The 23,741-nt window shown below is 40.7% G+C and overlaps 1 protein-coding gene across 1 annotated transcript; it reads right to left on the reverse strand.

The window, feature by feature from the left end:
- Nucleotides 1–5,166: 5,166 nt before the first annotated feature.
- ccn5 (cellular communication network factor 5) lies at nucleotides 5,167–15,773 on the reverse strand. The gene is made up of 5 exons (XM_042002945.1): nucleotides 15,625–15,773; nucleotides 13,997–14,213; nucleotides 13,322–13,570; nucleotides 7,801–8,021; nucleotides 5,167–6,150 (listed from the first exon to the last, which is right to left on the reverse strand). The coding sequence occupies exons 1-5, from the start codon at nucleotides 15,685–15,687 to the stop codon at nucleotides 5,863–5,865; spliced, it is 1,038 nt and encodes a 345-aa protein (XP_041858879.1). The 5' UTR covers nucleotides 15,688–15,773; the 3' UTR covers nucleotides 5,167–5,862.
- Between the last annotated feature and the right edge of the window lie 7,968 nt (nucleotides 15,774–23,741).

Raw genomic sequence — 23,741 nt, forward strand, 5'->3', positions numbered from 1 at the left:
GCTCTAAACAAGTGCATTTTAAATTTTGTGTTGCTTCGCAAATGAAATCCTCCATTTCTCTGGCAGTAAGGGGTTTGGATATTAAATGGTAATAAATTCTTGCTAGCTTTAAACATAATTGCTGCTGTGTGATAATTAACCAGGTCCTGGAGTTTTTGTAACTTAAGAGTGTAGAGATTGTATGATTCAGACAACCAGCTTTAATATGAAATATTACATAATACCATATGTATGTATGTATATATATATATATATATATATATATATATATATATATATATATATATATATAGCGTAATATATTGTAATATTAATAGCGAGTATAGGATATCTTTATTATCTTTATTATCTTTATAATATGATGCAAAATTTAATTTATTTCAGTAATTTCACTTTAAAAAGTAAACTAATGTCATCTTAAATGCTTCTACCTGCTGCTATCACCTGCTCACCATCTCCAGTCAAGCCACTGTTTATGCAGCTTCCCTCCACTCACTCTTTGCCAGATTGCCTTTGCGTTCATGCTTGACTCTGCTGCGCTTATTCCTGGACTGCTCTCCTGGTATCAACCCGACTTGCCTCCAAACATTGCTTTCAGCCTGCATCCAGCCCCAGTCTGGATCTGCATCCAGCCCTTACCCGAATCACTTTGAAGGAAAACCTCCATCAGCATTCCTGCCTGCCCTCTTGGTCCTGTGGTTACATGTTCGTCTGGCACACAAGAGACCTAGGTTTAAATTCAGCCAAACTCACCCTTCTGTCATTTCTGATAACTGTGATCCTGCTCAACCTACCTTAAAAAACTTGTTTAAATGAGAAACTGGATTCAATTGTGCTACTATTTTATCTCACCAGTCTGTCAGTTAATAAGGCATCACATCAGAGTGATCAACATCTACAATCTCCGTGTTTATCTTTTAGACTACCTGGTCATCTAAAACCAGCAGCATCATCTGCAGACCTGATTAACAGAATTCATTTCCTGAAGTACAAGAAAGGCAAATGAAGAGCAAAGTGGAGCCAATCTTCAGTAAGTTTTACCAGCCTTTTAATGACACTTTACAAAAATATAAAACAATTACTTTGCATTTATACAACATTAAAATTACATCCACATAAAAAACATGTTTAGATGAGTGTTTTTGAATATGTAAAAAGCTAAAGCTAAATTGTGTGCTACTCACACAAAGTTAGGAAAATTCTGATTTTTGTATGTCAGAATGAACCCAACTGTTCAACGTGTAAGTATTTATTCTACATCATGCTGTTATGGTTAATTATGATTTTCTTTCAGATGTTACAAATGTATATTATACTGTATGTATAAAAAGTTCCTATTTGTAAACAGGATTATTTATGGTTTGATTATTGCGGCCTGGTATATGTTAAAGATTAGCAGCAAAATTAATTTATATGCATTATTATATTTTGCTCAGTGTCAAACAATCCCCTTTTGTACCCTACATTAAAATGTGTACATAAAAAAACTTGTCATAAAAAAATTTGATTATTTTATTTTATTTTTTTTAAACTTCTTTACACTAATATCCACCCTAACCACATATATCAAATATGAATGAAATTTGAACCTTTTTGAACCCTAAAATCGGCAAGTTTTGGTTATGGTACAACTCCATTTTATGGTTGAAAAGCACAAAAATGAAATGAAATAATTTTAATATGCAAACTGGATTATTTATGTTTTATCCTCTGCTAGACCAAATGAGGTAAAAAAAAAAAAAAAAAAAAAATCACATGCCATGGTCGCAACTCTCAGGCCCTCGGTCATCTCCAGCTCAGTGCTTGGTTGTTTTCTGCTGGTGCACCAGCTGATCTGCCAGTGTAGAGACTAACCTTTCAGAAGTACGATGTGGCATCACAGGCAACCCACATTTTGGCTTCACTGGCATGTAATGCCTAAAACTGCAGCGCCCTTAATATGGCACCAGTAGACCTCATCAGGGTTGAAGATTAGTGCGAGCCGAGCAGTCCACCCAACACAAACACACACGTTGGTGGAATCAATGTCCTTCCAGTTGGCAACTGTCCTCCTCCCAAGGTTGTTGTTTGTATTTTGTATGTTGTTGTTTGTTGGTTGTATGTTTGTACAATATCTCACCCCTCACATTTTCGCAAATATTTCATTATATCTTTTCATATAGAAAGCCACTATAGAAATTAAACTTTGACATACAGAATATCAAAGTTTAGTTTCTATAGTTTGGTGTAGTGTATATCATAGTTTCATTTCTATAGTGTTGTAAAATATTGAAAATATGTTGTCATTGTGAAACAAAACTTACGTGTTATAAAATACATTCAGCTATATAAAGGTGACAGTCTGCTGCCAGCATGTAGCAGCCAGTGTGAAAAGTAGCTTTGGTCCTTCATTCCAGCAGAGCGGGACCAGAGTGGAGGCTGGAGGTCTAGAAGTGATGCTACGCTAATGAAACACACAAGAGGAGGATTTCCTTTTATTTATTTATTCTTACACAATGCTTTTTTATTATTGTCCTAATTTCTGTCCAGACGGTCTTTATTTCCCACAACTCCTTGGCCACCTTGTTAATAGTGGTGATTGTGTCCTGCATCGCATTTAGCACTAAATAAACTGGTACCCATCTTAGATGTATCTGTACATATTTATTTTATAAATGAAAACAAATGACTACATTACCGACATCAGTACTTTCATTTAGCAGAAGCTTTTCTCTAAAGCAAGAGACCCCTGTAGGATTCAAACTTTGGTCTCCTGCATAGGACACAGATGCCCTACTGACTGAGATATCCAGGCATACCATCTGATGCCTCTGGTGTGTCTTGTGTTCTGACACGGTGTTGACAGCATCTGCCGCCTGCTGCTCTCTGCCTTTCTGACACAGGTAATGCTCACTCCGTGCCCTCCAAATAAAACCTTTTTACGTTTGTCAACATGGTCCATCAGGATCTCACACACCGAAAAACTACACTTTTTTATTTTTTCCCCTCCTGAGCCATCATGGAAATGATATAATGAACATTTATTATAGGTGTCACCTGACCTTTTATGGCCACAAAAGGGCATGGCAAGGCGCTCCCTCATGTGCGCCAGCGTTAGAGTTGATTCTGATTTATGAATGGTAACAGGCATGGGACGTGCATGTGCACGCTTTGATAAATCTGAATGTTTTTGTGCGTCGCATTTCCCTTTTTCCCTACGCACGCCAGTAGTTTGCTTTGATGAATGAGGCCCCAGGTCCTGAAGGTTAAATGGTCTGTACTTATATAGCACTTTAATTCAAAGCACTTTACATATACATCACATTCACACAAACATCCACACACTGATGGCGGAAGCTGCCATGCAAGGTGCAAACCACGACCCACCAGGAGCAAGTGGGGGTTTGAGATCTTGCTCAGGGACACCTCGACATGAGCAACCCTTGGGTTACAGGACGGCCACTCTACCCACAGAGCCACGCCACCCCTGTTCTGTTCCTGTGTTACAGTACGATCAGCTGTTTCACCATTGAGGCACTAAGCTGTGTCAATCATCTCAGCAGAGGCCCACCTGTAGGAAGACGGAGTGGAGCGATGGGCGGAGCCAGCAGCTGCTTGGCTCCCCCTCCCCCTATCCAGCTCCGCCCATTTAGACAGAGTTGAGTGAGAGAAGCTGCTTCAGCAGGGTGAGAAAGAAGCTGCTGCACTCAAACTAAACGTCGATTTGACCAAAGCGGGGCGCCGAGATTTCATTGAGATTTCAGAGAATTGTTTCAGATTGGGAATAAAGTGCATAATATTCACCTTTAAGATCCAATCTTAATCTTAAAGAGTTCCAGATTTTCCCAACACTGTGTTTGTGATTCTGTTAATGGTAATATTTTCCTTCAAGGTTTCATTAGGTTAATGAATTTATGTCACAGATTTCTTGTTCTGTGTGGTTGGAGAACATTAATGTGATGATAAAGATTATACCGCAGTTCAAACAGCTTTCATTTTCAGACAATAATGGTGTAAAACAAATAAACCAACAAATGTCTTCAACTTATATAATTAAAGAAATGATTAAGTAAAATAATCCTGGATTCAATTTAACCAAAAATAAAACAAATCCCTGAATAGAATATTTTGCATTAAAAACTTATGATTGCTCAGATTTTGGGTCCTCTCAGTTACATGATACTGCAAATAAATGTCTGTCACGATCACACAATCAGGTGTGCCTTTAAACATTGCTGTTATATACTCAGGTGTGTGAAGGCTTTTTAAATTTAGTTTTTAATATGCATAATATTTTATTATTTTAAATCACTTTGTGTGCTTTGTGCATGCAACGCGTTTTATAAATAAAATTAGATTTGATTTTATCATAAGTGCAACACTTGTCTTCTAGGGCAGTGGTTTTCAAACTGGGGGTCGCCAGATAATTTATAGCCTACATTTATCAAATAAATTTGAGATTTGTACCAGGGCTGTCAAAATAAACCATTAATTAAGAGATAATCTTTGAAGTTAGTACCTTCATGATTTTTAACACATTAACTAATAAACGTTAGTACGCATGCCTTATTAAAATTCTGAATTTGACATTATCTCCATGAGGGAAGCTGATTTTGGGCATGCAAGTACCTTTTCACCGCAGTAAACTGGCAAAACTATTTTATCCTCTTTATTTATGACGATTCTGACAGTTTTCCAGCCTTAGAGGAGGCTGCAAGACGACCCATTTGATATATCACTCAATTAATCACAAAGCCGTCCCGTGGGGGTTGTGAACACTAATGCATCTTATCTTAGGCGCCGTGGCTCAAAAAGTTTGAAAACCACTGTTCTAGGGGATTCTATGGGACACTTTTATGACCCTGCCAGTGTCAGAATCAAACCTACACCCTTGCTGGGGCCCTACAGGGGATGTCCCTCTGTCCCTTCTTCTTCAACCTCAGAGCTGCCACCTTCCGAAGTTTTCTGATGACTCTGTGGTGCACGGAGGATGATGGGGATAAAAATTCTCTGCAGTACATTATTTGCTCCACTAGATGTCAGAACATGTCTAGCATGTTAGAAACAGAGTAAATCCTTGAATGCCTAAGAACCCATGTCATTAACAGAAAACAGTCAAATAACATAAAAGAAAAAAAGTTAATAATTTGGCTTCAGTTGATTATCAAAAATGATTTGGGGGCGCAGTTGTATTTCAGTGTGTATTAATGGCTTTTAAATGATTAACTTCATCAAAATGAAGTTTAATCATCTTTTTTGGGATGTTTTGTGTGAACTTATATACAAGAAAACATTTACTGAAAACACAAAATGCACTGAAAATCAGAACACAGGACATGCAGTATATAAAAATTACACATCTTCAAGAAATATTTACAATAAAACACCACATGAAGAGAAAATAAGTGCAATTAAATAAGTGTCATCAAACTACAGAAACTTCAAGAAAACTTTACAAGTTAAAGCTGCATTTTTCATGTCTGTCCATCTGTTGGACACTTCTATCCACAAACACTGTACAGACATTAAATCCACTGACACAGAACCTTGTTAGCAATGAAGGTTCATGTTTGAGTTTTAGAAAATAATCCAGATAAATTTATGAATCCCTTGCCTTCATATGAATGTTTGCTTTTCCCCAAACTTTAGCCTCGTGTTTGGGAGTTTTGAGATCCAAACGTCACATTCATGGAGTTGTTGTGAACAGTGCACGTCTAATTTAGAAATAATTGGAAAAGCTTGTCTTTCCTCCTTTTCGCAACCTCCCCAATGTGTCCTTCTTGTTGTTTTTTTTTCATTTTGTTTTGTTTTCTTTTTTTTCTGGGGTTCTTCATTTTTCTCTCGCCTTTTAGTTCTCAGTGAGTCAGTGCATATGCAGGCCGGTCAGGGCCTGATTCCCCAGAGAGCAGGGTTGGTGTACGGGGTGTAAGGGCAGTTGTTGTGGCAGACGCAAGAGTGGATCATCATCACTGCTCGCTTCAGCAGCCGGCCTGTGGAACAGCGGAAGGTCATCTGAGTGGTGGAGGTCTGGTACGGCGTGCAGCAGCGGGAGTCGCTGCACTGTCCACAGTACCGCAGCCGGTAGGCACGAGCGCTGTAGCAGCCCTGGTGGACGAGCCGGATGGGCCCCGGGGACATGTAGCTGGCCTTACACCGTCCCTGCTGGCCCCACTGGGGACCAAAACAAAAACACACACCCATGAAGCAATAAAACAGTTAGACACAGCTGGAGGTGAGGTATAATTAGGCTGAAACATAGATCCATTTTCCTGGAAGAACTTCTGCCAGTCATGTTCAACGTATTAAAACAAATTTACATAATGTTTCATCCAAAAACATCCAGAGAAAAAATGAAACAAACCTACAGACATGTTCTGGACGTTTTGTATTGGCCTGGGTCAAGCGAAGGTTGTTTTTATGACAGTCTGTCTTTGTGTCAGCTATTGTTTGTCTCTATGTTGTCCATCTGCAGACCAAACTAATGTTTCTGATGCACAGCGTACCATTACGTTGCTGTTCAACTTAATGGTACTATTCTGGTCGGTTCAGCCTCGTATCCACCGGCAGGTTGGGTCGGGATGCATTTCTTTTGCTTTTTTCACACACAAAAAAGGGTGGAGTTTGACACACTGAAGTCTGTTGATTGGCTGAAAAAGTCACTTCCTGTGTGACCTGGCATAAAAACAAAGCAGGAATGGCTCCTTGTTTAGAGCAACAGATTTTCTTTTTGTTAATTAAATCTCTTTTAAAAATGGCATTACGAAGCACCGCCGAGAAGAAAGAACACAAACATTGGATGATTGCCATCCCCTTTGTTTCTGAGTCTTTTTTTTATAATTTAAGGAAGGCGCTGCGATGGCGTCTTGCTATTACGTAGCTGAAGCATCTATTGCTGATACTCCGTCTCTCAGGTAAGGTTAAGGTTGCTGTAGGAACTCAACAAGATTACAGTTTACAAACCATATCTGCACCCTAATCGTCCTGTCACGATATGCACCTGTTGGTGGAAACAAGGCTTTTATACACCTATTTCAGGAGCCCATAATAAAGTTTAAACTAAACTAGTTTATTTTTGGACTTTGAACTCAGTTCAGAATATGCCTGAATTAACCTTTGAACTACTTCTTGTGCAACACTGGTCATAAAAGTACAGTTTTCATGAGTCTGCTATTTGTTCCTGATAACTATAATTTGGTTAAACTTAGAAAAAGATGATAGTTTCAGTAAATGGAACAGGTTTGATGAGACAAATAAAAATGAATGAGGTAAGAAAAAGTTCATGGTTTGAGAAAATAATAGAAGTTTAATATCTGCAAAGGGAAGCCAGCTCCAATGAGCATGCCCACTTTCCCAGTAATTGAAGGAGAAACTGAAGCAGTATTTCTTCACTTCTAAGCATGAGCAGCAGACCTTATAATTAACATGTTAGATTTAGACATTTTTTCTTGGCAGTCAGAAATTTATGAAGTAAGTGAAGTTAAAGAGGAGCTCCATTTTATATTCTGGGAAACATCTTTATCTCATGGCATACTGGGTGTTTATTTCTCCTCCCCAGTTAAACCTTTAACCTTCACACTGAGGAGAAGAAAAAGATAAGAATAGAGGACTATCTTCTGTTTTACATAAAGTCTAAACCCAAACAGGCAGAGAAGTCTCAGTCAGCACAAGGTTTAGCTGAAACCAGTCATTTAAGCACCTGTATCTTTAATTTACTTCCTGCATGCTGAACCTAAAACAGATAAAGTGAAGTTCTGGCTGCATTCAGTCCAAGTGTGTGAAGGAAATGAACTCTGATAAAAGCAACAGGGTGTAGGAGCTTACCGTGGGTTTCCTCAGGGCCGAGTGGCAAGGTCGAACTTTACACAGTCGAGTCTCCATTTGCAGCTTGCATGCGGGGTTCTGATTGGACACACGTGTGGAGACCCCGGCCCCGCAGCTCTGGGAGCAGGTGCTCCACTGGGTGCTCTGCTCCACACAGGTAGGGCCAGGTGAGGCCAGACTTTTTAAAGGGTGAAGCGCTGGCCATAACATGGCTCTCCTGGCTAAAGGACAATCAGACAAAACAGGAAGTAGAGGTGGGGGTTTTCAGCTGTAATCTGTTTATATTGCAACAAGCTAACATGTCAGGAGTCAAAACTTGGTAGAAAAAAATAAATTTGATATTAAGCTCATTGAGTGTCCTGATGAATATATACTAGCAAACAGCTGACTTTTGGGTACTCCAGGTTTAATCAGCTTTCACTCCTGCCTGAAATGACTGTAAATTGTTGTTACTGCTGCACAGACTTCATTAGCATTAGCATGTAGCATACATCCTCCAGGTGCCAGTTTTCTTTCAGGATGCTGCAGGAGTGAGCTTTCTCTACAGAAAGACAAGTTTACAGACCAAGATGAAAGACAAGGAGTCCCTGAAACTAAATGCAGCTGGTCAAAAAGGAACAAGACTGATCAACTGTTACACCCTAAGCCCTACAGTGTGGGCTGATGTCTTCTTATTTCAGTCTATAATTAATATGAATGTTTAAATAAACAGGTGTTAGGTGGATTGTTTCTTTACTGTAACAATGCTTCTAGGTAATTAATCTGATTTTGTTGGAAAGTCTGTTTCCCTTATACATGGAGCAACATTTGAAGGGAAAATGCATTAATGGGACGATCAGCAGAGCTGAGTTGGTGTGTTGGACTCATTAAAAACTGTCCAAATCTTCCCTGCCAAGCAGTTGATTCTGTTCCTGACTCTGGTTCGCTGAGTGCTAAATATCAGGTGCCTAACTGTTGCCGGACTCACAACAGATGTGGAGATGAGCTTCAGCAGCGTGATCCCATACCGCCACAGTCTGGGACCGATCCCTATCCTCCATGATAATGGCTGGCTCCCACAAAGCAGGGTTTATCAGAGACTATCTCCAGGGCCCGGTTGTTCAAATGTAATCTGATCAGATTTCGGTTATTGGATAGGTTCAGATCTTGAAAATGGGTCGTTCAAAAGGGAAATCCAAAATCGGCTTGGATCACATAATCCAATCCTGGTTGTTATCTGGATAAAACCCTCAGTTTGGTTAGTTCAAAACTTCTGAGTAGGATCCGGATAACTTTGATCCAAGAATATCAGGATTATCTGATCCCAACAGAGGGTAGGATTACAAGAATTTAGAAAGAAACTGTGGTAAAACCTCAGATTTGAACAAATAATAGCATTTTTTAGTCAGTGTATATGATAATATTTATATGTTGCACCTGACTTTAACTGTTACAGGGATAAAGTGGTTAAAGTAGGCAGATGCTACCTATTAAGCCTTTCAGCATAGTAAAGTAAAAATAAAACATAACAACATCTTGTCCCCACAAACTACAACCCCCCAAAAAATGCAATAACAAACACACATAAAAAAATCGATTTTCCTGTGAGTCAGCACTGCATAATCAGAAAAGAACTAATCTAATGATTTCATCCCCTACTACATGTCTCGTTCTGACAGAATGCCGGAGGTTGGGCCGGTTCCTCACCACGGGGCTCCACTGCATAGTTAACAGTCACAGAGAGAGACATTGTGCCTTCGTGAAGACGTTTCCAGAATATCCACAAATGTAGTTGTTAACAGATAAGTTTTATATTTGTTGTGGCTCCGATGGGAAGTCATACAGTTAGACATAAAAGTGGATGTTCATCATTTCTGTGTGTTGTCGCGAAGTGAAACTCACATAAAGTATCCCCATACCGGCTCGTCTACCTGTTGTTCTTCACATAGCCAGAAGCCCACATTGTTTTAAACACTGGAAATCAGGATTTGGTGATCCTGAAAAATGGGATTCTGGTTCAGGGTGATCCAATCCAATGTTGCTTTGAACAACCGGGATAAAAGTAAGCTGGATTGCGTGATCCACCATCCAGAAAAATTGGATTCCCAAATATGGATAGCTTTTATCCGGATTAAATTCTTTGAACAACCAGCCCCAGAGGATGGAGGACCTGTCTGCAGTCTTGACCTCAACCCCATTAAACTCATGTGAGATCAACTGTTGGTACCAGAGTTCTTTCCACTGATTTTAAAAAAGGCCAAAATACACCTTTAAACCCTGCCCATGGATATGAGAACAGCAGGAGATGTTCCAGGATTTAACATCATGTCTAACTTCTTATACAACAAGAAGGCACTGAGAGAGAAATAGCTTTTATTCAAAACATGTGGCTTGTGTTTGGATGTTGGAAGTTCTTGTGAGACCTTAGCTCATCTGGATTCTGAATGAAACTCCTCACCTTTGTGATGACTTCTATTCTTTCTAATGTATGCTCTGATCCAATACAATAGGTTCTCATGGAAATAAAAATCCCCTCCAAAGCCGACATTCAGAGGTCACAACAATCAGCTGATCTTCAAGCACGAAGTCGCAGGTTTGTATTTAAGAACAAAATGTTCCTCTGCAGTTCCCATAATGTAATTTTGACTCAGACAGTGTTTAGAAATCCAGATGTTTCCAGCTGGCGTCATTTCTCTAACTCCAGTCTCACGCCATTCCCCTTTTAACAGAGTAATGTAATCCCGTCATGCCTTCAGACATTTCATTGTCACTCAGTTGTGGTTTTTGTTATGAAACAAGAAACATGGTGAATGTAAGGAAAAGAAATGTTTTGACCAAAAAAATCTGGCTTATATTTGGACTTTGGGAGTTTTCCTTTGGCCAGACACACCCCAGTTTAATGCAAAAACACTCCAGTAAAAACTTCCAGGCCTGAGCATTGGCCACAGAACTCATAAACACGAGCAGGATCAGGCTGCATATGAAGGAACAAATCATCAGACAGAAATAACAGGCTGAGAAATTCAGACATACACCTGTGCTGTCTGCTGGAGAAGGTGGGCAGAGCATTCTTAGTTGGGAAAATCAGGGAGGAGCAAAGAGCTTTCAGGAAGAGCAAAATAACATATTTAGATATTTTATTGTGGTTTGAATGGTTGAGTGAATTTCTAATGGTGTCACTGCATCAGTTTTTATTTTCTCATTATTTTCTCGGCTGGAAAGCTACTGTTTGGCTACTGCTTGCTCCACGGCTCGGCTGCTCCTCAGATCACTGGTGGCTGGGCCTTACCTTAAAGATTTGCAAAAGTCTTTGAGGTAATATTTTGGGATATACTGGTGGACAGCTGGGATATGTGACATTATAGGTCCACCTGAAACACCAGTGCTTACAAACTGAAGAGAAACCATATCTTGAGTTATTATAGGATTTAAATAATCCAACTAGTTGGATAAATTTGGTGGTGACTATATTTTGATCATTAAGTCTGTATTACTGCAGAAAGGACAGCAGCAATTCACAACTTCAGCTGGAAAAAAAGTAGTTCCAGGGTGATGTTTAACATTGAGAAGCACCCCCTCTTCTTCTAACAACTGAATGTAAACATCTGGGAAGTGAGGAGACCAGTGGCTGGAGTTTTAGGAGAGGAATGTTGTCCCATTCTGGTCTGATGCAGGATTCAGCAGCCGGACTCTTCTCCTGTGAAGCCATGCTGCTGTGATGGATGCAGGATGTGGTTCAGCATCGTCTTGCTGAAATCTGCAAGACCTTCCCTGAAAGAGACGTTGTCTGGATGGAGCAGATGTTGCTCTAAAACCTCCATGTACTTTCAGCATTGATGGAGCTTCACAGATGTGGAAGCTGCCCACGTCATAGGCACTAATGCAGCCCCATCCCATCAGAGATGCAGCTTTTCACCTGTCCACTGATAAGTCCTGGTACACACATTAAGTTTTTTTTTAATCTGATGAGATTTTTTTATCTGTTCAAGACCTTACAAAATAAAAATCAGGCATTTAACAGTGTCGATTGTACTGTGTATGGTGTGCTCTGATAATATCATCACAAAACAACACACATAACGATGCTGTCCTCCAACCGATCTAGAATCTAGTCCTCCGAACCGGAAATCTCACGTGACCAAACATGATCTAACAAAACGATTAAGAACCATGGCAACAACCGGAAAACACAACATCCAGCATGGAAGAGGATCTACGAGGGAATGATGGTGGTCTTGGGACTATTGTTAACAGATAACGCCAGAACTGAAAAAAATAACAGACTGGAGACAGCGTGAACACAGACTTTATATCCGTCCTTGTTCCCCAGTCAGCTTGCTCTCCGATTGGCTACATTTTTTTCCACATCACCATCCACACAGTCACACTTCAGGAGTCATCGGCTTTACTTACGCCAAGATTTTTGATTGTAAATAGTGAATGTGTTTAATATTTCTGCTTGTCGGACGATTATCTGGACAAATTCACTCTTAACACACCTCAGACCAAATATTCATTTTATAGGATAATCTTATAAGGCTCAAGATAATCGGGCACTTGCCGTCCTTGGTTGGGAAGGGGCAAAATCAGGACAAAAACAGTCCAATAATCTTTATGTGTACCAGGCCTAACAAGCCAGATGCGCCATCTCCTCCTCAGTCTGCAGGACACAGCATCCAGGCTTTCCAGAAACAAATTCCAATGTTCAGCCATCTGACCACAGAACAGATTTTCACTTTGCCTCAAACCATTTTAAACTGGCTTTGATCTAGGTGGTGTTTCTGGATCCTGCTCACATTTGGCTTGTTCTTTGCACGATAGAACTTTAACATGTATTTATGGATTCATGGGTGAACTATGTTCACATCGGTTTCTGGAAGTCTTCCTGAGCCCATGCATTGATTTCCAGTACAGAATCATATCTAATTTAAATTTCAGTGCTACCTGCATCCAGCCTTGTCTCATGCACACAGAGATTCCTCCTGATTCTCTGAATCTTTTGATGATATTATACACTGTTGATGGTGGGATTTTCTAAATTTTCACAATTTTATGCTGAGGAACATTTATCTTAAATTTTTTAGACCCAGTTTGTCTCAGGTTGGTGAACCTCTGTCCATCTTTACATCTGAGAGACTTTAATACCCGGTCATGTTACTGATCTGTTGCTAATTAGCCTAGTTAGTTGTCAAATGCTCCTCCAGTTGTTTTTAATTTGTACCAGTTATTTTCCAGCCTTTTGTTGCTCCATTTTCCAACTTTTTGACATGTTGCTGCCATCAGATTAAAAATGAGCTCATATTTTCCATGAAATGGTAAAATGTCTCAGTTTCAGTGATATGTTGTTTATCTTCTGCTGGGAAAAAAATATGGGTTGACAAGATTTGGAAATGATGGTATTCTTCGTTTTTTACATTTTAGACAGAGTCCTGGTTTTTCTGGGGGGAATTGTGGTTGTATTAAAACTATAAATTATCTTTATAATACAAATATACATCTGTACCAGAGGATGCTCATACTTTCATGCACCTGTGCTACTTACCTGTGATGGCATCCTGAATGACTGTGTTATCAAGGTTTTCACACACCCATTCCTTGCAGCACTTCCCTGGCAGCCGTATGTGTTGTGGGTTGGGACAATCTGGAGTAGGAAGCTGAACGTTCATGGGACAAGCCGGCACGCAGACAACCCCTCCACCCCTGCAGTGACAGTAAGTATCACAGGAGGGCTGGAAAGACTGGCCCTCATGGTACGTGATGCCGTTGACTTCACAGCCCAGATCTTGCTGACCTGTAGAGGAAGAAAAGCCGTCTTTGCTCAGCCACACCGGCACCTTGGACTGATGTGGGAAACTTCATCAGGAAGTGAAAAAATGAAAAGGAGAGGAGAGTAAAAGACACAGGAGCTGCTGTTCCTGCCAACCATCAGGCAGCTTAATGGGAAAACAGGCCTCTCCTCTGAGAAAATGAGGAGTCTGTTTTGCAGTGCACAAGTTGTCACTGCAATCTATCATTCTCAAAGAGCAGTCATTAGAGGGAAAGTATCAACAGCAGCCTGAAAATAGAAGTTAAAAGATTTTTAAACTGAAAGGTAACTGCGCCCCATCAGGTCGTCCCACCCAGCTTCACAGACATTAAAGTCTGTGTGGCTCTGTCATCTATGTCTAACCCAAACAAACATGGTTCAGGGCATTTGTTTGTTAGAGGAGGCACTCACTGACACACTCCCCCGGGTTGCCAGGGAAGCTGGCGCTGTAGTCGCACTGCAGCCCTCTCTGGCTGTCACACGGTAACATCTCAGTACAGGACTCGCCTCGTTGCCGGGCACACACCTGGCAGCAGCGGCAACCGTCCAGCAGCAGCTGGACTCCAGCAGGGCACTGAGGGGCAGGGCCAGGGCAGGAGCAGGGGCTGTTGCACACCTGACACAGCACCTGAAGGAACAGCACAGGAACCAGAAGTTTCTGTTATTATCAGCACAGACATGTCAGAGTCATCACTTCATCACAGGCTGCAGGGAAACGTAGGAGCTCTGAAACACAAACAGGCCAACTCACTGGTTCCAATTTCACGTTTATGATGGAGCCAGACTAGATCTATATCAATCAGTCACACCAACCAAGCCCAGTTCCCCAGAACTGGCAGAAAAATCCATGAAGTGTTTTTTAACTAAAAGACTCAGATCAACCAGGTGGCTTCAAGTCAGGGGCAGAGATAGAGGGTTGACCACTGGGTGGCACTGGCCATCTCTAAAATGTGATTAGACACCTCAGGTGATTGACAGGTCACTGGAGGAGGACAAACATCTTTCCAGACCTGCATAGATCACCAGTATCACTACATCAATTTGAAGTACATTTTAAAGTAGTTAAATATTGACATCTGAATGTACATTTCTAGATTTTGTTCCTGTGCAAGTAATACTACCAGTATCATGTAAGGCTATTACCCTGATGTTAGCATGAAGCTACGTAGCAGTGCTAATATAGTTTTATGCTAGGACTAGATTAGTTTTAGGATAATGTGGGGAAACCAGGTCATATTTAGTTTTCTGAGTGTATTTAGGGACTTTAAATCAAGGTTTTCACATTGAAGCTGAAAAAAAGCTAAAATGATGCTCAAATAGTATCTCAGTATCCAAGTTACTTAGCGTTGATTAAGCTAGAATAACATGATCCAGTTTCATAGGGGATGGGAACATGACGTCATCACTAGTTCTGCGGTGGCTGATGGGAAAAATTTTTGGAGTCCACTTGTGAGACGCTGTGATAGACATGGGAAGAACTTTTCCCACATGTAAACAAAATTAAGAGAGTTTTTTGTCCAATGTGACAAGGAGGAAAATGATGACATAGATATCCCCTGTGAGATGCACAAACACACATTTTGTTGATATCCCAATCTCATTGAAAGTGTGCTCCATGCATTTGAATTCTATTAAGTGTGAATATTTCTCCTAGTTAGACGATTGTGTGCTTATTTTGCTCCATTTTTGAGAAAATGACCTATAGGTTCCTCTGCATTTTGTAACCTAGCACCTGTTGACATTAGGACAAAGCAAGCAAGCAGGTTAAAGGAAGCTAATTTAAACATGTGAATGAATGGGACTCAAACAGCACTCAGCTGAGCCACTAGATACTCTAAGAAGTTGGGTGTAATCCAGCCAGAATAAGGGCTATTATAAAACTATTTTGATCACTGTGTCTGTGAGTGAAGCTTGAGAAATTCTCCTAATAATCCCTATAAGAGTGTTTGCCATATTAGTTCAGATAGACTGACAAATTGATAATAGATAAGAGAGAAAACCCATATTTCAGAACAAACTGCAGTAAATTAGAAGCTCACCTGTGTAGCCACAAGCAGCAGCACAGCCAGATGAATCCTGCAGTCCCACAGCCGTCGGTCCATGTTGGTGTGCTGCTGATGGCTTTTTCTCCAACCGGTGTGACGGTGTGCTGCGACCACTTGAGCTGTTTGCTAACTGCTCATTCTTCAGCTTGCTGACATTTATAAAGTCTGGACTCTGATGTCACAGTCTGACTGCCGTGTAAACAGCCACTGGACCAGCATCAGAAATGTTTCACATTCCTCCTCCCTGCTGCCCATTTCCACTTCCAAACACACATGCACACCTCCACCCCCGATTTTTCCTCTCCTCCCTCTTTCCACTCGTGTGGCACTCTAGAGTTTGCACAGCTTAACATGAGAGAAGGAGAGAAAAATATATTAGCCAGGCTGTCTTCAGGTTAAATAACATCCAGGGCTTCTGTGGTGGCAGTGGTGATTTAAACTGTTTTCATTAAGTTTTCACAGTTTTCATCTTCTAAAAGGAAATATAAACAGCAGATAAATTAACCGCTGAACTTTTCATCCCCAAACCCACAAATACTTGTAAAACCCAGTGATGTTGGGGCCAGACTTCCTTTGATGTCTGATGGCTGACATGATTTTGAATCTTCATGGTCTTCATGGAGCCTTCAGTCAAATAGCTGCTTTATTAATAATCAGAAGCACCAGTACGGATAATGGATCACGTCTAAAGTTTCATGGTTTAGAACATAATCAACGCAGGTCTTGAAAATTCAATAAACACAAACCTGATAGAACACATTATTTACTGAAGAGAAGCTATAATCAGAATCAGCAAAAAATGCATCAGTATTAACCAGGAGCTGCTGATCAATACTTTGAATATGAAGAAGTCTTTATTTGTCAGTATATATCACAGAGAAACTTACTGAAATTAGTCCTTTCTACCCATCACTAGCTTCTGTACAATCCCTAGGAGCAGTGGACAGTCATGTCGAACAGCTGAGGGGGTTGAAAGTCTTGCTCAGGGGACCATTGAACCATATTCCATGCTAATCCAGGGATTTGAATCTGAGTACTCCAGCCCCAAGTCCACTTCTCTAGCCTTAGGCCATCACTTTGTCCCTGATTGTTATCAGTGTGAGCTAAAAGCAAACATTTTGACAACTGTCTGCTCTGCATCGTTCAGGTGTGCATTAACACAATGCCAAGGAGGAAAGACATCAGCAAAGATCGTAGAGAAGCAGCTGTTCAGCTGTCACCCCGAGCAGCTCAGGACGGAGGATTGAATCAAAGAGACTTTTTGATGCTGGTTTCCTTCACTAGGTAATTATTTTATGAATTAGATTATACGAATACATTAACTATGAACTGAACTACTGTGAATCATATAATGGATTTGTTTAACTAGATTTGAGTTGAAATACACTGAACTGACTCAAATTGATTTTGTCTGTAAAGTGAGTTGAGATGACTTTGTTTTGAAGTGGCATTATATAAATAAAGCTGAATTAAATTGTTGCCCATCAATCTGGGAAGGGTCATAAGTCAGCCACAGAGTGGCGGTAAATAAGATAAGAAACAGCATAAAAAAAAACAACAAAAAAAACAACATAATTTCACTTTAAAAAGAGATAAATAAATTAACAGCAGTCACTGAAAGCAGTCCCTGGCTTCATATGTTTGTGTTTAACAGTTTTCTGATACAGGGATAAATTACTTTTTATTTCAATTTGTTAAACCTGAATGTAGGGACTCTACATCTTCTTCCTGAGGGCAGCAGCTCATACTCTATGCAGAGCATGGGTCATGTCAATAACCCTTCAGTGCTGTATGTATCATGAAATAGTTTCTGAGACATTTTGCATCATCTAATGGTAAAACTTGGTTCAAAATTCTGTGGCACACAATCTGATACTCGTCTTCTGCTCCCTGGATACAATAATACACCATGATAATTTTGACATATCACATAGTAATAAATGGTTAATAAAAAAGATTTAAAAAAATATTGTTAAAGGGCCAAATAAAGGCTGCAGATAAAAAAAAGAAAAAAAATATTTAATTTTCTTGAATTGAATTTCCTGTTTTTTCCTGGGCCTGGCTTTAAAGGGTAATCTTATATAGCTTGACTTGTTTATAGATGGTCTACATGGAATAATTAGATAGACCCAGCAGTTTATTTTTCAAATGCACAGCGAGGCTACCTGTTACGACCCAGCTCGGGTAGGGAAGGAAGAAGTAACAAAAGAATGATGCCAAGATGTAAAGCGGAGTAACAGGGAATTTCTTGTTCTATGGCAGGTGGACAAATAACAAAAACCAGGAGAGATGGGAAGGTGGTGCTGCTCAAATCAAAGAAACAAACAAACAAACTCAACAGACTGTACTTAGTATTAAACACAACCAGAAACAGCACCAATAACTAAACAATAACAATAACTTCAACAAAGAACACAGATGAATGCTTTACAGGTTTGACTAGCCCAGTTCCCCAACAAACACAAACTAAAACAAAAAGCCTTCAAGGCTTAAGACTAGACCTAAACGGTCAGACAAAAGTTAATCCAGTTCCACAAACATATTCTCTACAAAGAGGGCAAGCTGTCAGCCAGAACACAGCTGCCACTGAATGAAGGATGCAGCCCTTTAATCTGTGGAGGGAGGCCTCAGCAGCAGTGATTGGTCCAGAGCAGCAAACCAGGGAGCAGGTGAAGGAGGCGTGGCAGAGTGCAGCCAATCCAAGCCAGGCAATGACACAGGGTGCTTTGCATAGCAAATAGAGTTATTAGCTGCACAGGTGACAGTTGTAACACTACCAAACCAAGCTGTGATGCTGTACCTTATTAGGCCCTCTATAACAGCCTGATAAAATAGTAAATTCAACTTTTTATTTACACCATTCTTAGACTGTGCAGAAAGAGCAGCCATTGTTGCAGTGTATTGTAGGTGTAGTCAGCGTGGTTGCTTCAGGTTAAAGAGTCATCAATTAAAACACTCAGATATTTATAGGAATAAACCTGTTTAATGTTGTGATTGTGAATAACCATGTCCACAGGCCTGTGGTACCTACGCATCGAACATTTAATCAATGGTTGAACATAATCTTCTTGGTTTTATTTGTGTTTAGAATGAAATGAATGAATGAAATGAATGAAAAATACTTTATTAATCCCAAAGGGAAATTCAATTTAGAATTTAGAATCAGATGTTTATCATCACAAAAGCTGGCAAACCTTTGAATAACTAAAATATAGTTTGACAGATCTTTTTCAGGAAAGATGAAACAGTTTTATCATCAGATAATTTAACCCTTTCATAAATATGATATGTAATATAACATACAAATTAATAACCATTTTACAAAGGAAATTAAAACAGATTCAATCATTTCCAGAAGTAAAGAACCGGGATTTTTTTTTTTTTTTTTTTTTAAATTCATGCATGAAGAGGTTAATGGTGCAGTTGCCTGGGAAAAGAAAAGCCTCTGTACTCATCGTAAACAGGAGAAGTGAGCTAACACAGCTTTGTGGAGTTGAGTGTCCTGTTTACACTGACCTGCTCTCTACAGTTAGGTAAAAATAAATGGTACCATCTGATGATACCAGGATGCACATTAAAATCATTCAGCCTCTTGGTTAAGCGATGTGGCTGCAGTTGCAGCTGAACTAGAATCAACCAACAAAAATGATGAGGCTGCAGAATGTGGGTATTTACCTTACATAAGACCCAGTAAGGCCCAGACAGGTTTTAGTATGTCCTGACACAAACTAAAAGAGGCCGTACTTTCTTTTTTCACATGACTTTAATGTTATAGTTTTCTTCTGTTGCCTACAGGCCCATATGTATATTACAGTTCTATAAACTCTAAAAACCAAAATAAAACAACCATGCTGTCAGCCACAGCTCGCCAGGATCTTGAGAAAAACCAATGCTGTCGGTCACAAAATTAAAAAGTGAGGGATCCATTTTAAAAGGAATTTGTAAGTAACCCTGAATTTCTGAATTTCAACATCAGCCTGTTCTCTCAGTCCTGGGTGAGCAGGAACTTGATCAAGGGATGAGTTATAAATAGAATAGAATAGAATAGAATAGAATAGAATAGAATAGAATAGAATAGAATAGAATAGAATAGAATAGAAGAAAGATAGAGAAGAGGAAAGTATGAGTTAAACAGGAGGATAGAGTTCTGGTGGATTCAAACTCAGCATTCACTGAAAACTATGCCTTCTTGGCCACTAGCATGCATTTTCTATACTCTCCAAGAATGTCAGAGGCTGGAAGGATTTCTCTTTTATCAGCTCCTCTATTTAGAAGAACTAAGTCCAGACAGAGAGTATTTCAGGCAGTACTGAGGTGTTGTTGTGGCTTTGTCTTAAGAATGTTCAGATTTTCCAAATTCCTGTTTTTGGAAACAGAACTTAGATGAAGAAGTGAATGAAATAAAGTTTAAGTGTTTGCTTATAATGCTGTTAATTCTGTGCTGTTAGTCGGGTATGAAAAGGATCCATGTGATGGTGGAATCTACCAGTTCAAACAGAGACAGGGAAAGAACTGAGGTAGAAAAGTAACGACCTTCCACTGACACCTGAGGAAAATCCTGAGGTTCCTTGTTCAGCTAGTGGGAATGTTTTAATTTGTTACGGCATGTTGGAAAAACTTCTGAATTTCTTGTTGACCTGCAAATGCAAAAGCCACATGACAAAAGAATGAAAAAAATATTGTCCTGTACAGGATACAAAAGAGTTAATTGATCCAGCAGCTGGAAGAAGAGACGATCACTCCACCAAATCTGTAACTGTGGAGTCACACGTGTTCACACAAGCATCCTTAACTCTGGAATACGTCGGGATGAGTGCAGATCCAGACTCCAAAGATTAGATGGATCCAGACTCCAAAGACTAGACAGATCCAGTCTCCAAAGACTAGACGGATCCAGACTCCAAAGACTAGACGGATCCAGACTCCAAAGGCCAGATGGATCCAGACTCCAAAGACCAGATGACTCCAGAGTCCAAAGATCAGACATTACCAGACTCCAAAGGCCAGACGCATCCAGACTCCAAACACCAGACGGATCCAGACTCCAAAGGCCAGACAGATCCAGACTCCAAAGACCAGGCGGATCCAGACTCCAAACACCAGACGGATCCAGACTCCAAAGACCAGATGGAATTAGACTCCAAACACCAGACGGATCCAGACTCCAAAGGCCAGACAGATCCAGACTCCAAAGACTAGACGGATCCAGACTCCAAACACCAGACGGATCCAGACTCCAAAGACCAGACGGATCCAGACTCCAAAGACCAGACGGAGCCAGACTCCAAACACCAAACAGATCTAGACTCCAAAGACCAGACGGATCCAGACTACAAAGACCAGATGGATCCAGACTCCAAAGGCCAGACAGATCCAGACTCCAAAGGCCAGACGGATCTAGACTCCAAACACCAGACGGATCCAGAAGCCAAACACCAGCCGGATCCAGACTCCAAAGGCCAGACGGATCCAGACTCCAAACACCAGACGGATCCAGACTCCAAAGACCAGACGGATCCAGACTCCAAAGACCAGACGGAGCCAGACTCCAAACACCAGATGGATCCATACTCCAAAGGTCAGACAGATCTAGACTCCAAAGGCCAGACGGATCTAGACTCCAAACACCAGACGGATCCAGAAGCCAAACACCAGCCGGATCCAGACTCCAAAGGCCAGACGGATCCAGACTCCAAACACCAGACGGAATTAGACTCCAAACACCAGACGGATCCAGACTCCAAAGGCCAGACAGATCCAGACTCCAAAGGCCAGACAGATCCAGACTCCAAAGACCAGACGGATCCAGACTCCAAAGACCAGACGGATCCAGACTCCAAAGACCAGACGGATCCAGACTCCAAAGGCCAGACGGATCCAGACTCCAAAGGCCAGACGGATCCAGACTCCAAAGGCCAGACGGATCCAGACTCCAAACACCAGACGGATCCAGACTCCAAAGACCAGACGGAATTAGACTCTAAACACCAGACGGATCCAGACTCCAAAGGCCAGACAGATCCAGACTCCAAAGACCAGACGGATCCAGACTCCAAACACCAGACGGATCCAGACTCCAAAGGCCAGACGGATCCAGACTCCAAACACCAGACGGAATTAGATTCCAAAGACCAGACGGATCCAGACTCCAAAGACCAGACGGATCCAGACACCAAAGGCCAGACAGATCTAGACTCCAAACACCAGACGGATCCAGACTCCAAACACCAGACGGATCCAGACTCCAAAGACCAGACGGATCCAGACTCCAAAGACAAGATGGATCCAGACTCCAAAGGCCAGACGGATCCAGACACCAAACACCAGACGGATCCAGACTCCAAAGACAAGATGGATCCAGACTCCAAAGGCCAGACGGATCCAGACACCAAACACCAGACGGATCTAGACTCCAAACACCAGACCGATCTAGACTCCAAACACCAGACGGATCCAGACTCCAAACACCAGACGGATCCAGACTCCAAAGGCCAGACGGATCCAGACACCAAAGGCCAGACAGATGCAGACACCAAACACCAGACGGATCCAGACTTCAAACACCAGACCAATCCAGACTCCAAACACCAGACGGATCCAGACTCCAAAGGCCAGACGGATCCAGACACCAAAGGCCAGACAGATCTAGACACCAAACACCAGACGGATCCAGACCTCAAACACCAGACAGATGCTCATCAGCTTCTCTCATTGAGCTAAAGCCAAATTTGGATTTTTATTATGGTGCGAGTAATAAATTTGTTAAAGTATTTAAATTAACGCAATAATTCCACAGATTAATCTCTTTGCATTAACAAGTATATTTTGACAACCTAATTAAAAACTATGGGTTTCTGTATTTGTATTGACAATACTAGTCCTTTATTTACTTGCTACTGGAATGATACCAAATCTTGAGTATTGCTCAACACTACAACAAACAAACAATGCTGTGGTTCACGGTGCTGAGGGAAAAACTGGATCATTTGGAAATTTAAATTTATCAATAAAATGAAATAAATAAATAATCATGCAACACTGACAAATTAATGCAGGCAATCCTCCTGGTTGGGTGTTGTTTTTTTCTACATTAACCTGCAACCTGCACCATTTGGTTAACTTTGTTCTTTCTGTTTTTTTTCCTTCCTGGAACAAGAACCAGTCTGCCAGTTTGTAGGTGTGAGTGGTGCCAACTGGGCGGATCTGATCTAAATGTGATTTAGAATAAACAGGCATAGAATAAATCTTCTTCCAGACAGTGACACATAAATGCAGAGCAGCTGCAAGAACACTCGATGACTGCTGTCTAAGGTTTTGTTTTTACACATTCCTGAAGGATTTCCAGTCATCAGTGGGTTGACATGCACATACTAGTTTACTCAGGCGTTATACTGAGTCATTGTTCTGGTAAAGTAAAATCATCAGACATCCTCCAGTCAACAGTTTCCCTCCATCTTTCTAAACTGATCAGCTCAGTTTACTCCTGGTGTCTGCAGTAACACTGGGTTTGAAGATCTAACTGCAGAGCTGTCTGGCTTCTGGAGGGGTTTCTGATGAATGAAATCAAATTAGAAAAAAAATTAATTCACCTGAGATCCAAATCAAAACTTTAAGACTGGAACACTGAAAAATCATGAAATATTGAATAGAAAGACAAGTATAAGATGAAGGGGAGTATTTAAAGAGACAGAAATGAAGTCCATTTCAACCTTGAGTTTTAGATGTTTCCTCTGAGACATCTCAGGTGAACCTTCAGAAGAAATACTTATTACATGATGTAATATAGTCAGTGGTCTAAATATATCTGAAAGGAAGAACTGAGACCTCTGCTCAGCCAGACTAAATACAGCAATTACTGAAATTCCCCAAAGCAAGAGTCTAAAAATGTCCCAGAACAAAAGCAAATACCACAAAATGGAAACCATAACAGCAGGAAGGAATTTGGACGTATGATTTGATATGATGATATGAGTAATGGGTCAGGGTGTGGGCCAGATGTGAGCCACTACAAGTATGAAACACTGCTAAGACTCTTCCAACATGGATTTCTCGTGTTGCTGCCAGAATGTTTTCCCCTAAAATTCCATCTGGATTCCTGCCATTCCAGCTGG

Source organism: Melanotaenia boesemani, chromosome 13 (assembly GCF_017639745.1).
Source record: "Melanotaenia boesemani isolate fMelBoe1 chromosome 13, fMelBoe1.pri, whole genome shotgun sequence".
NCBI lineage: Eukaryota > Metazoa > Chordata > Actinopteri > Atheriniformes > Melanotaeniidae > Melanotaenia > Melanotaenia boesemani.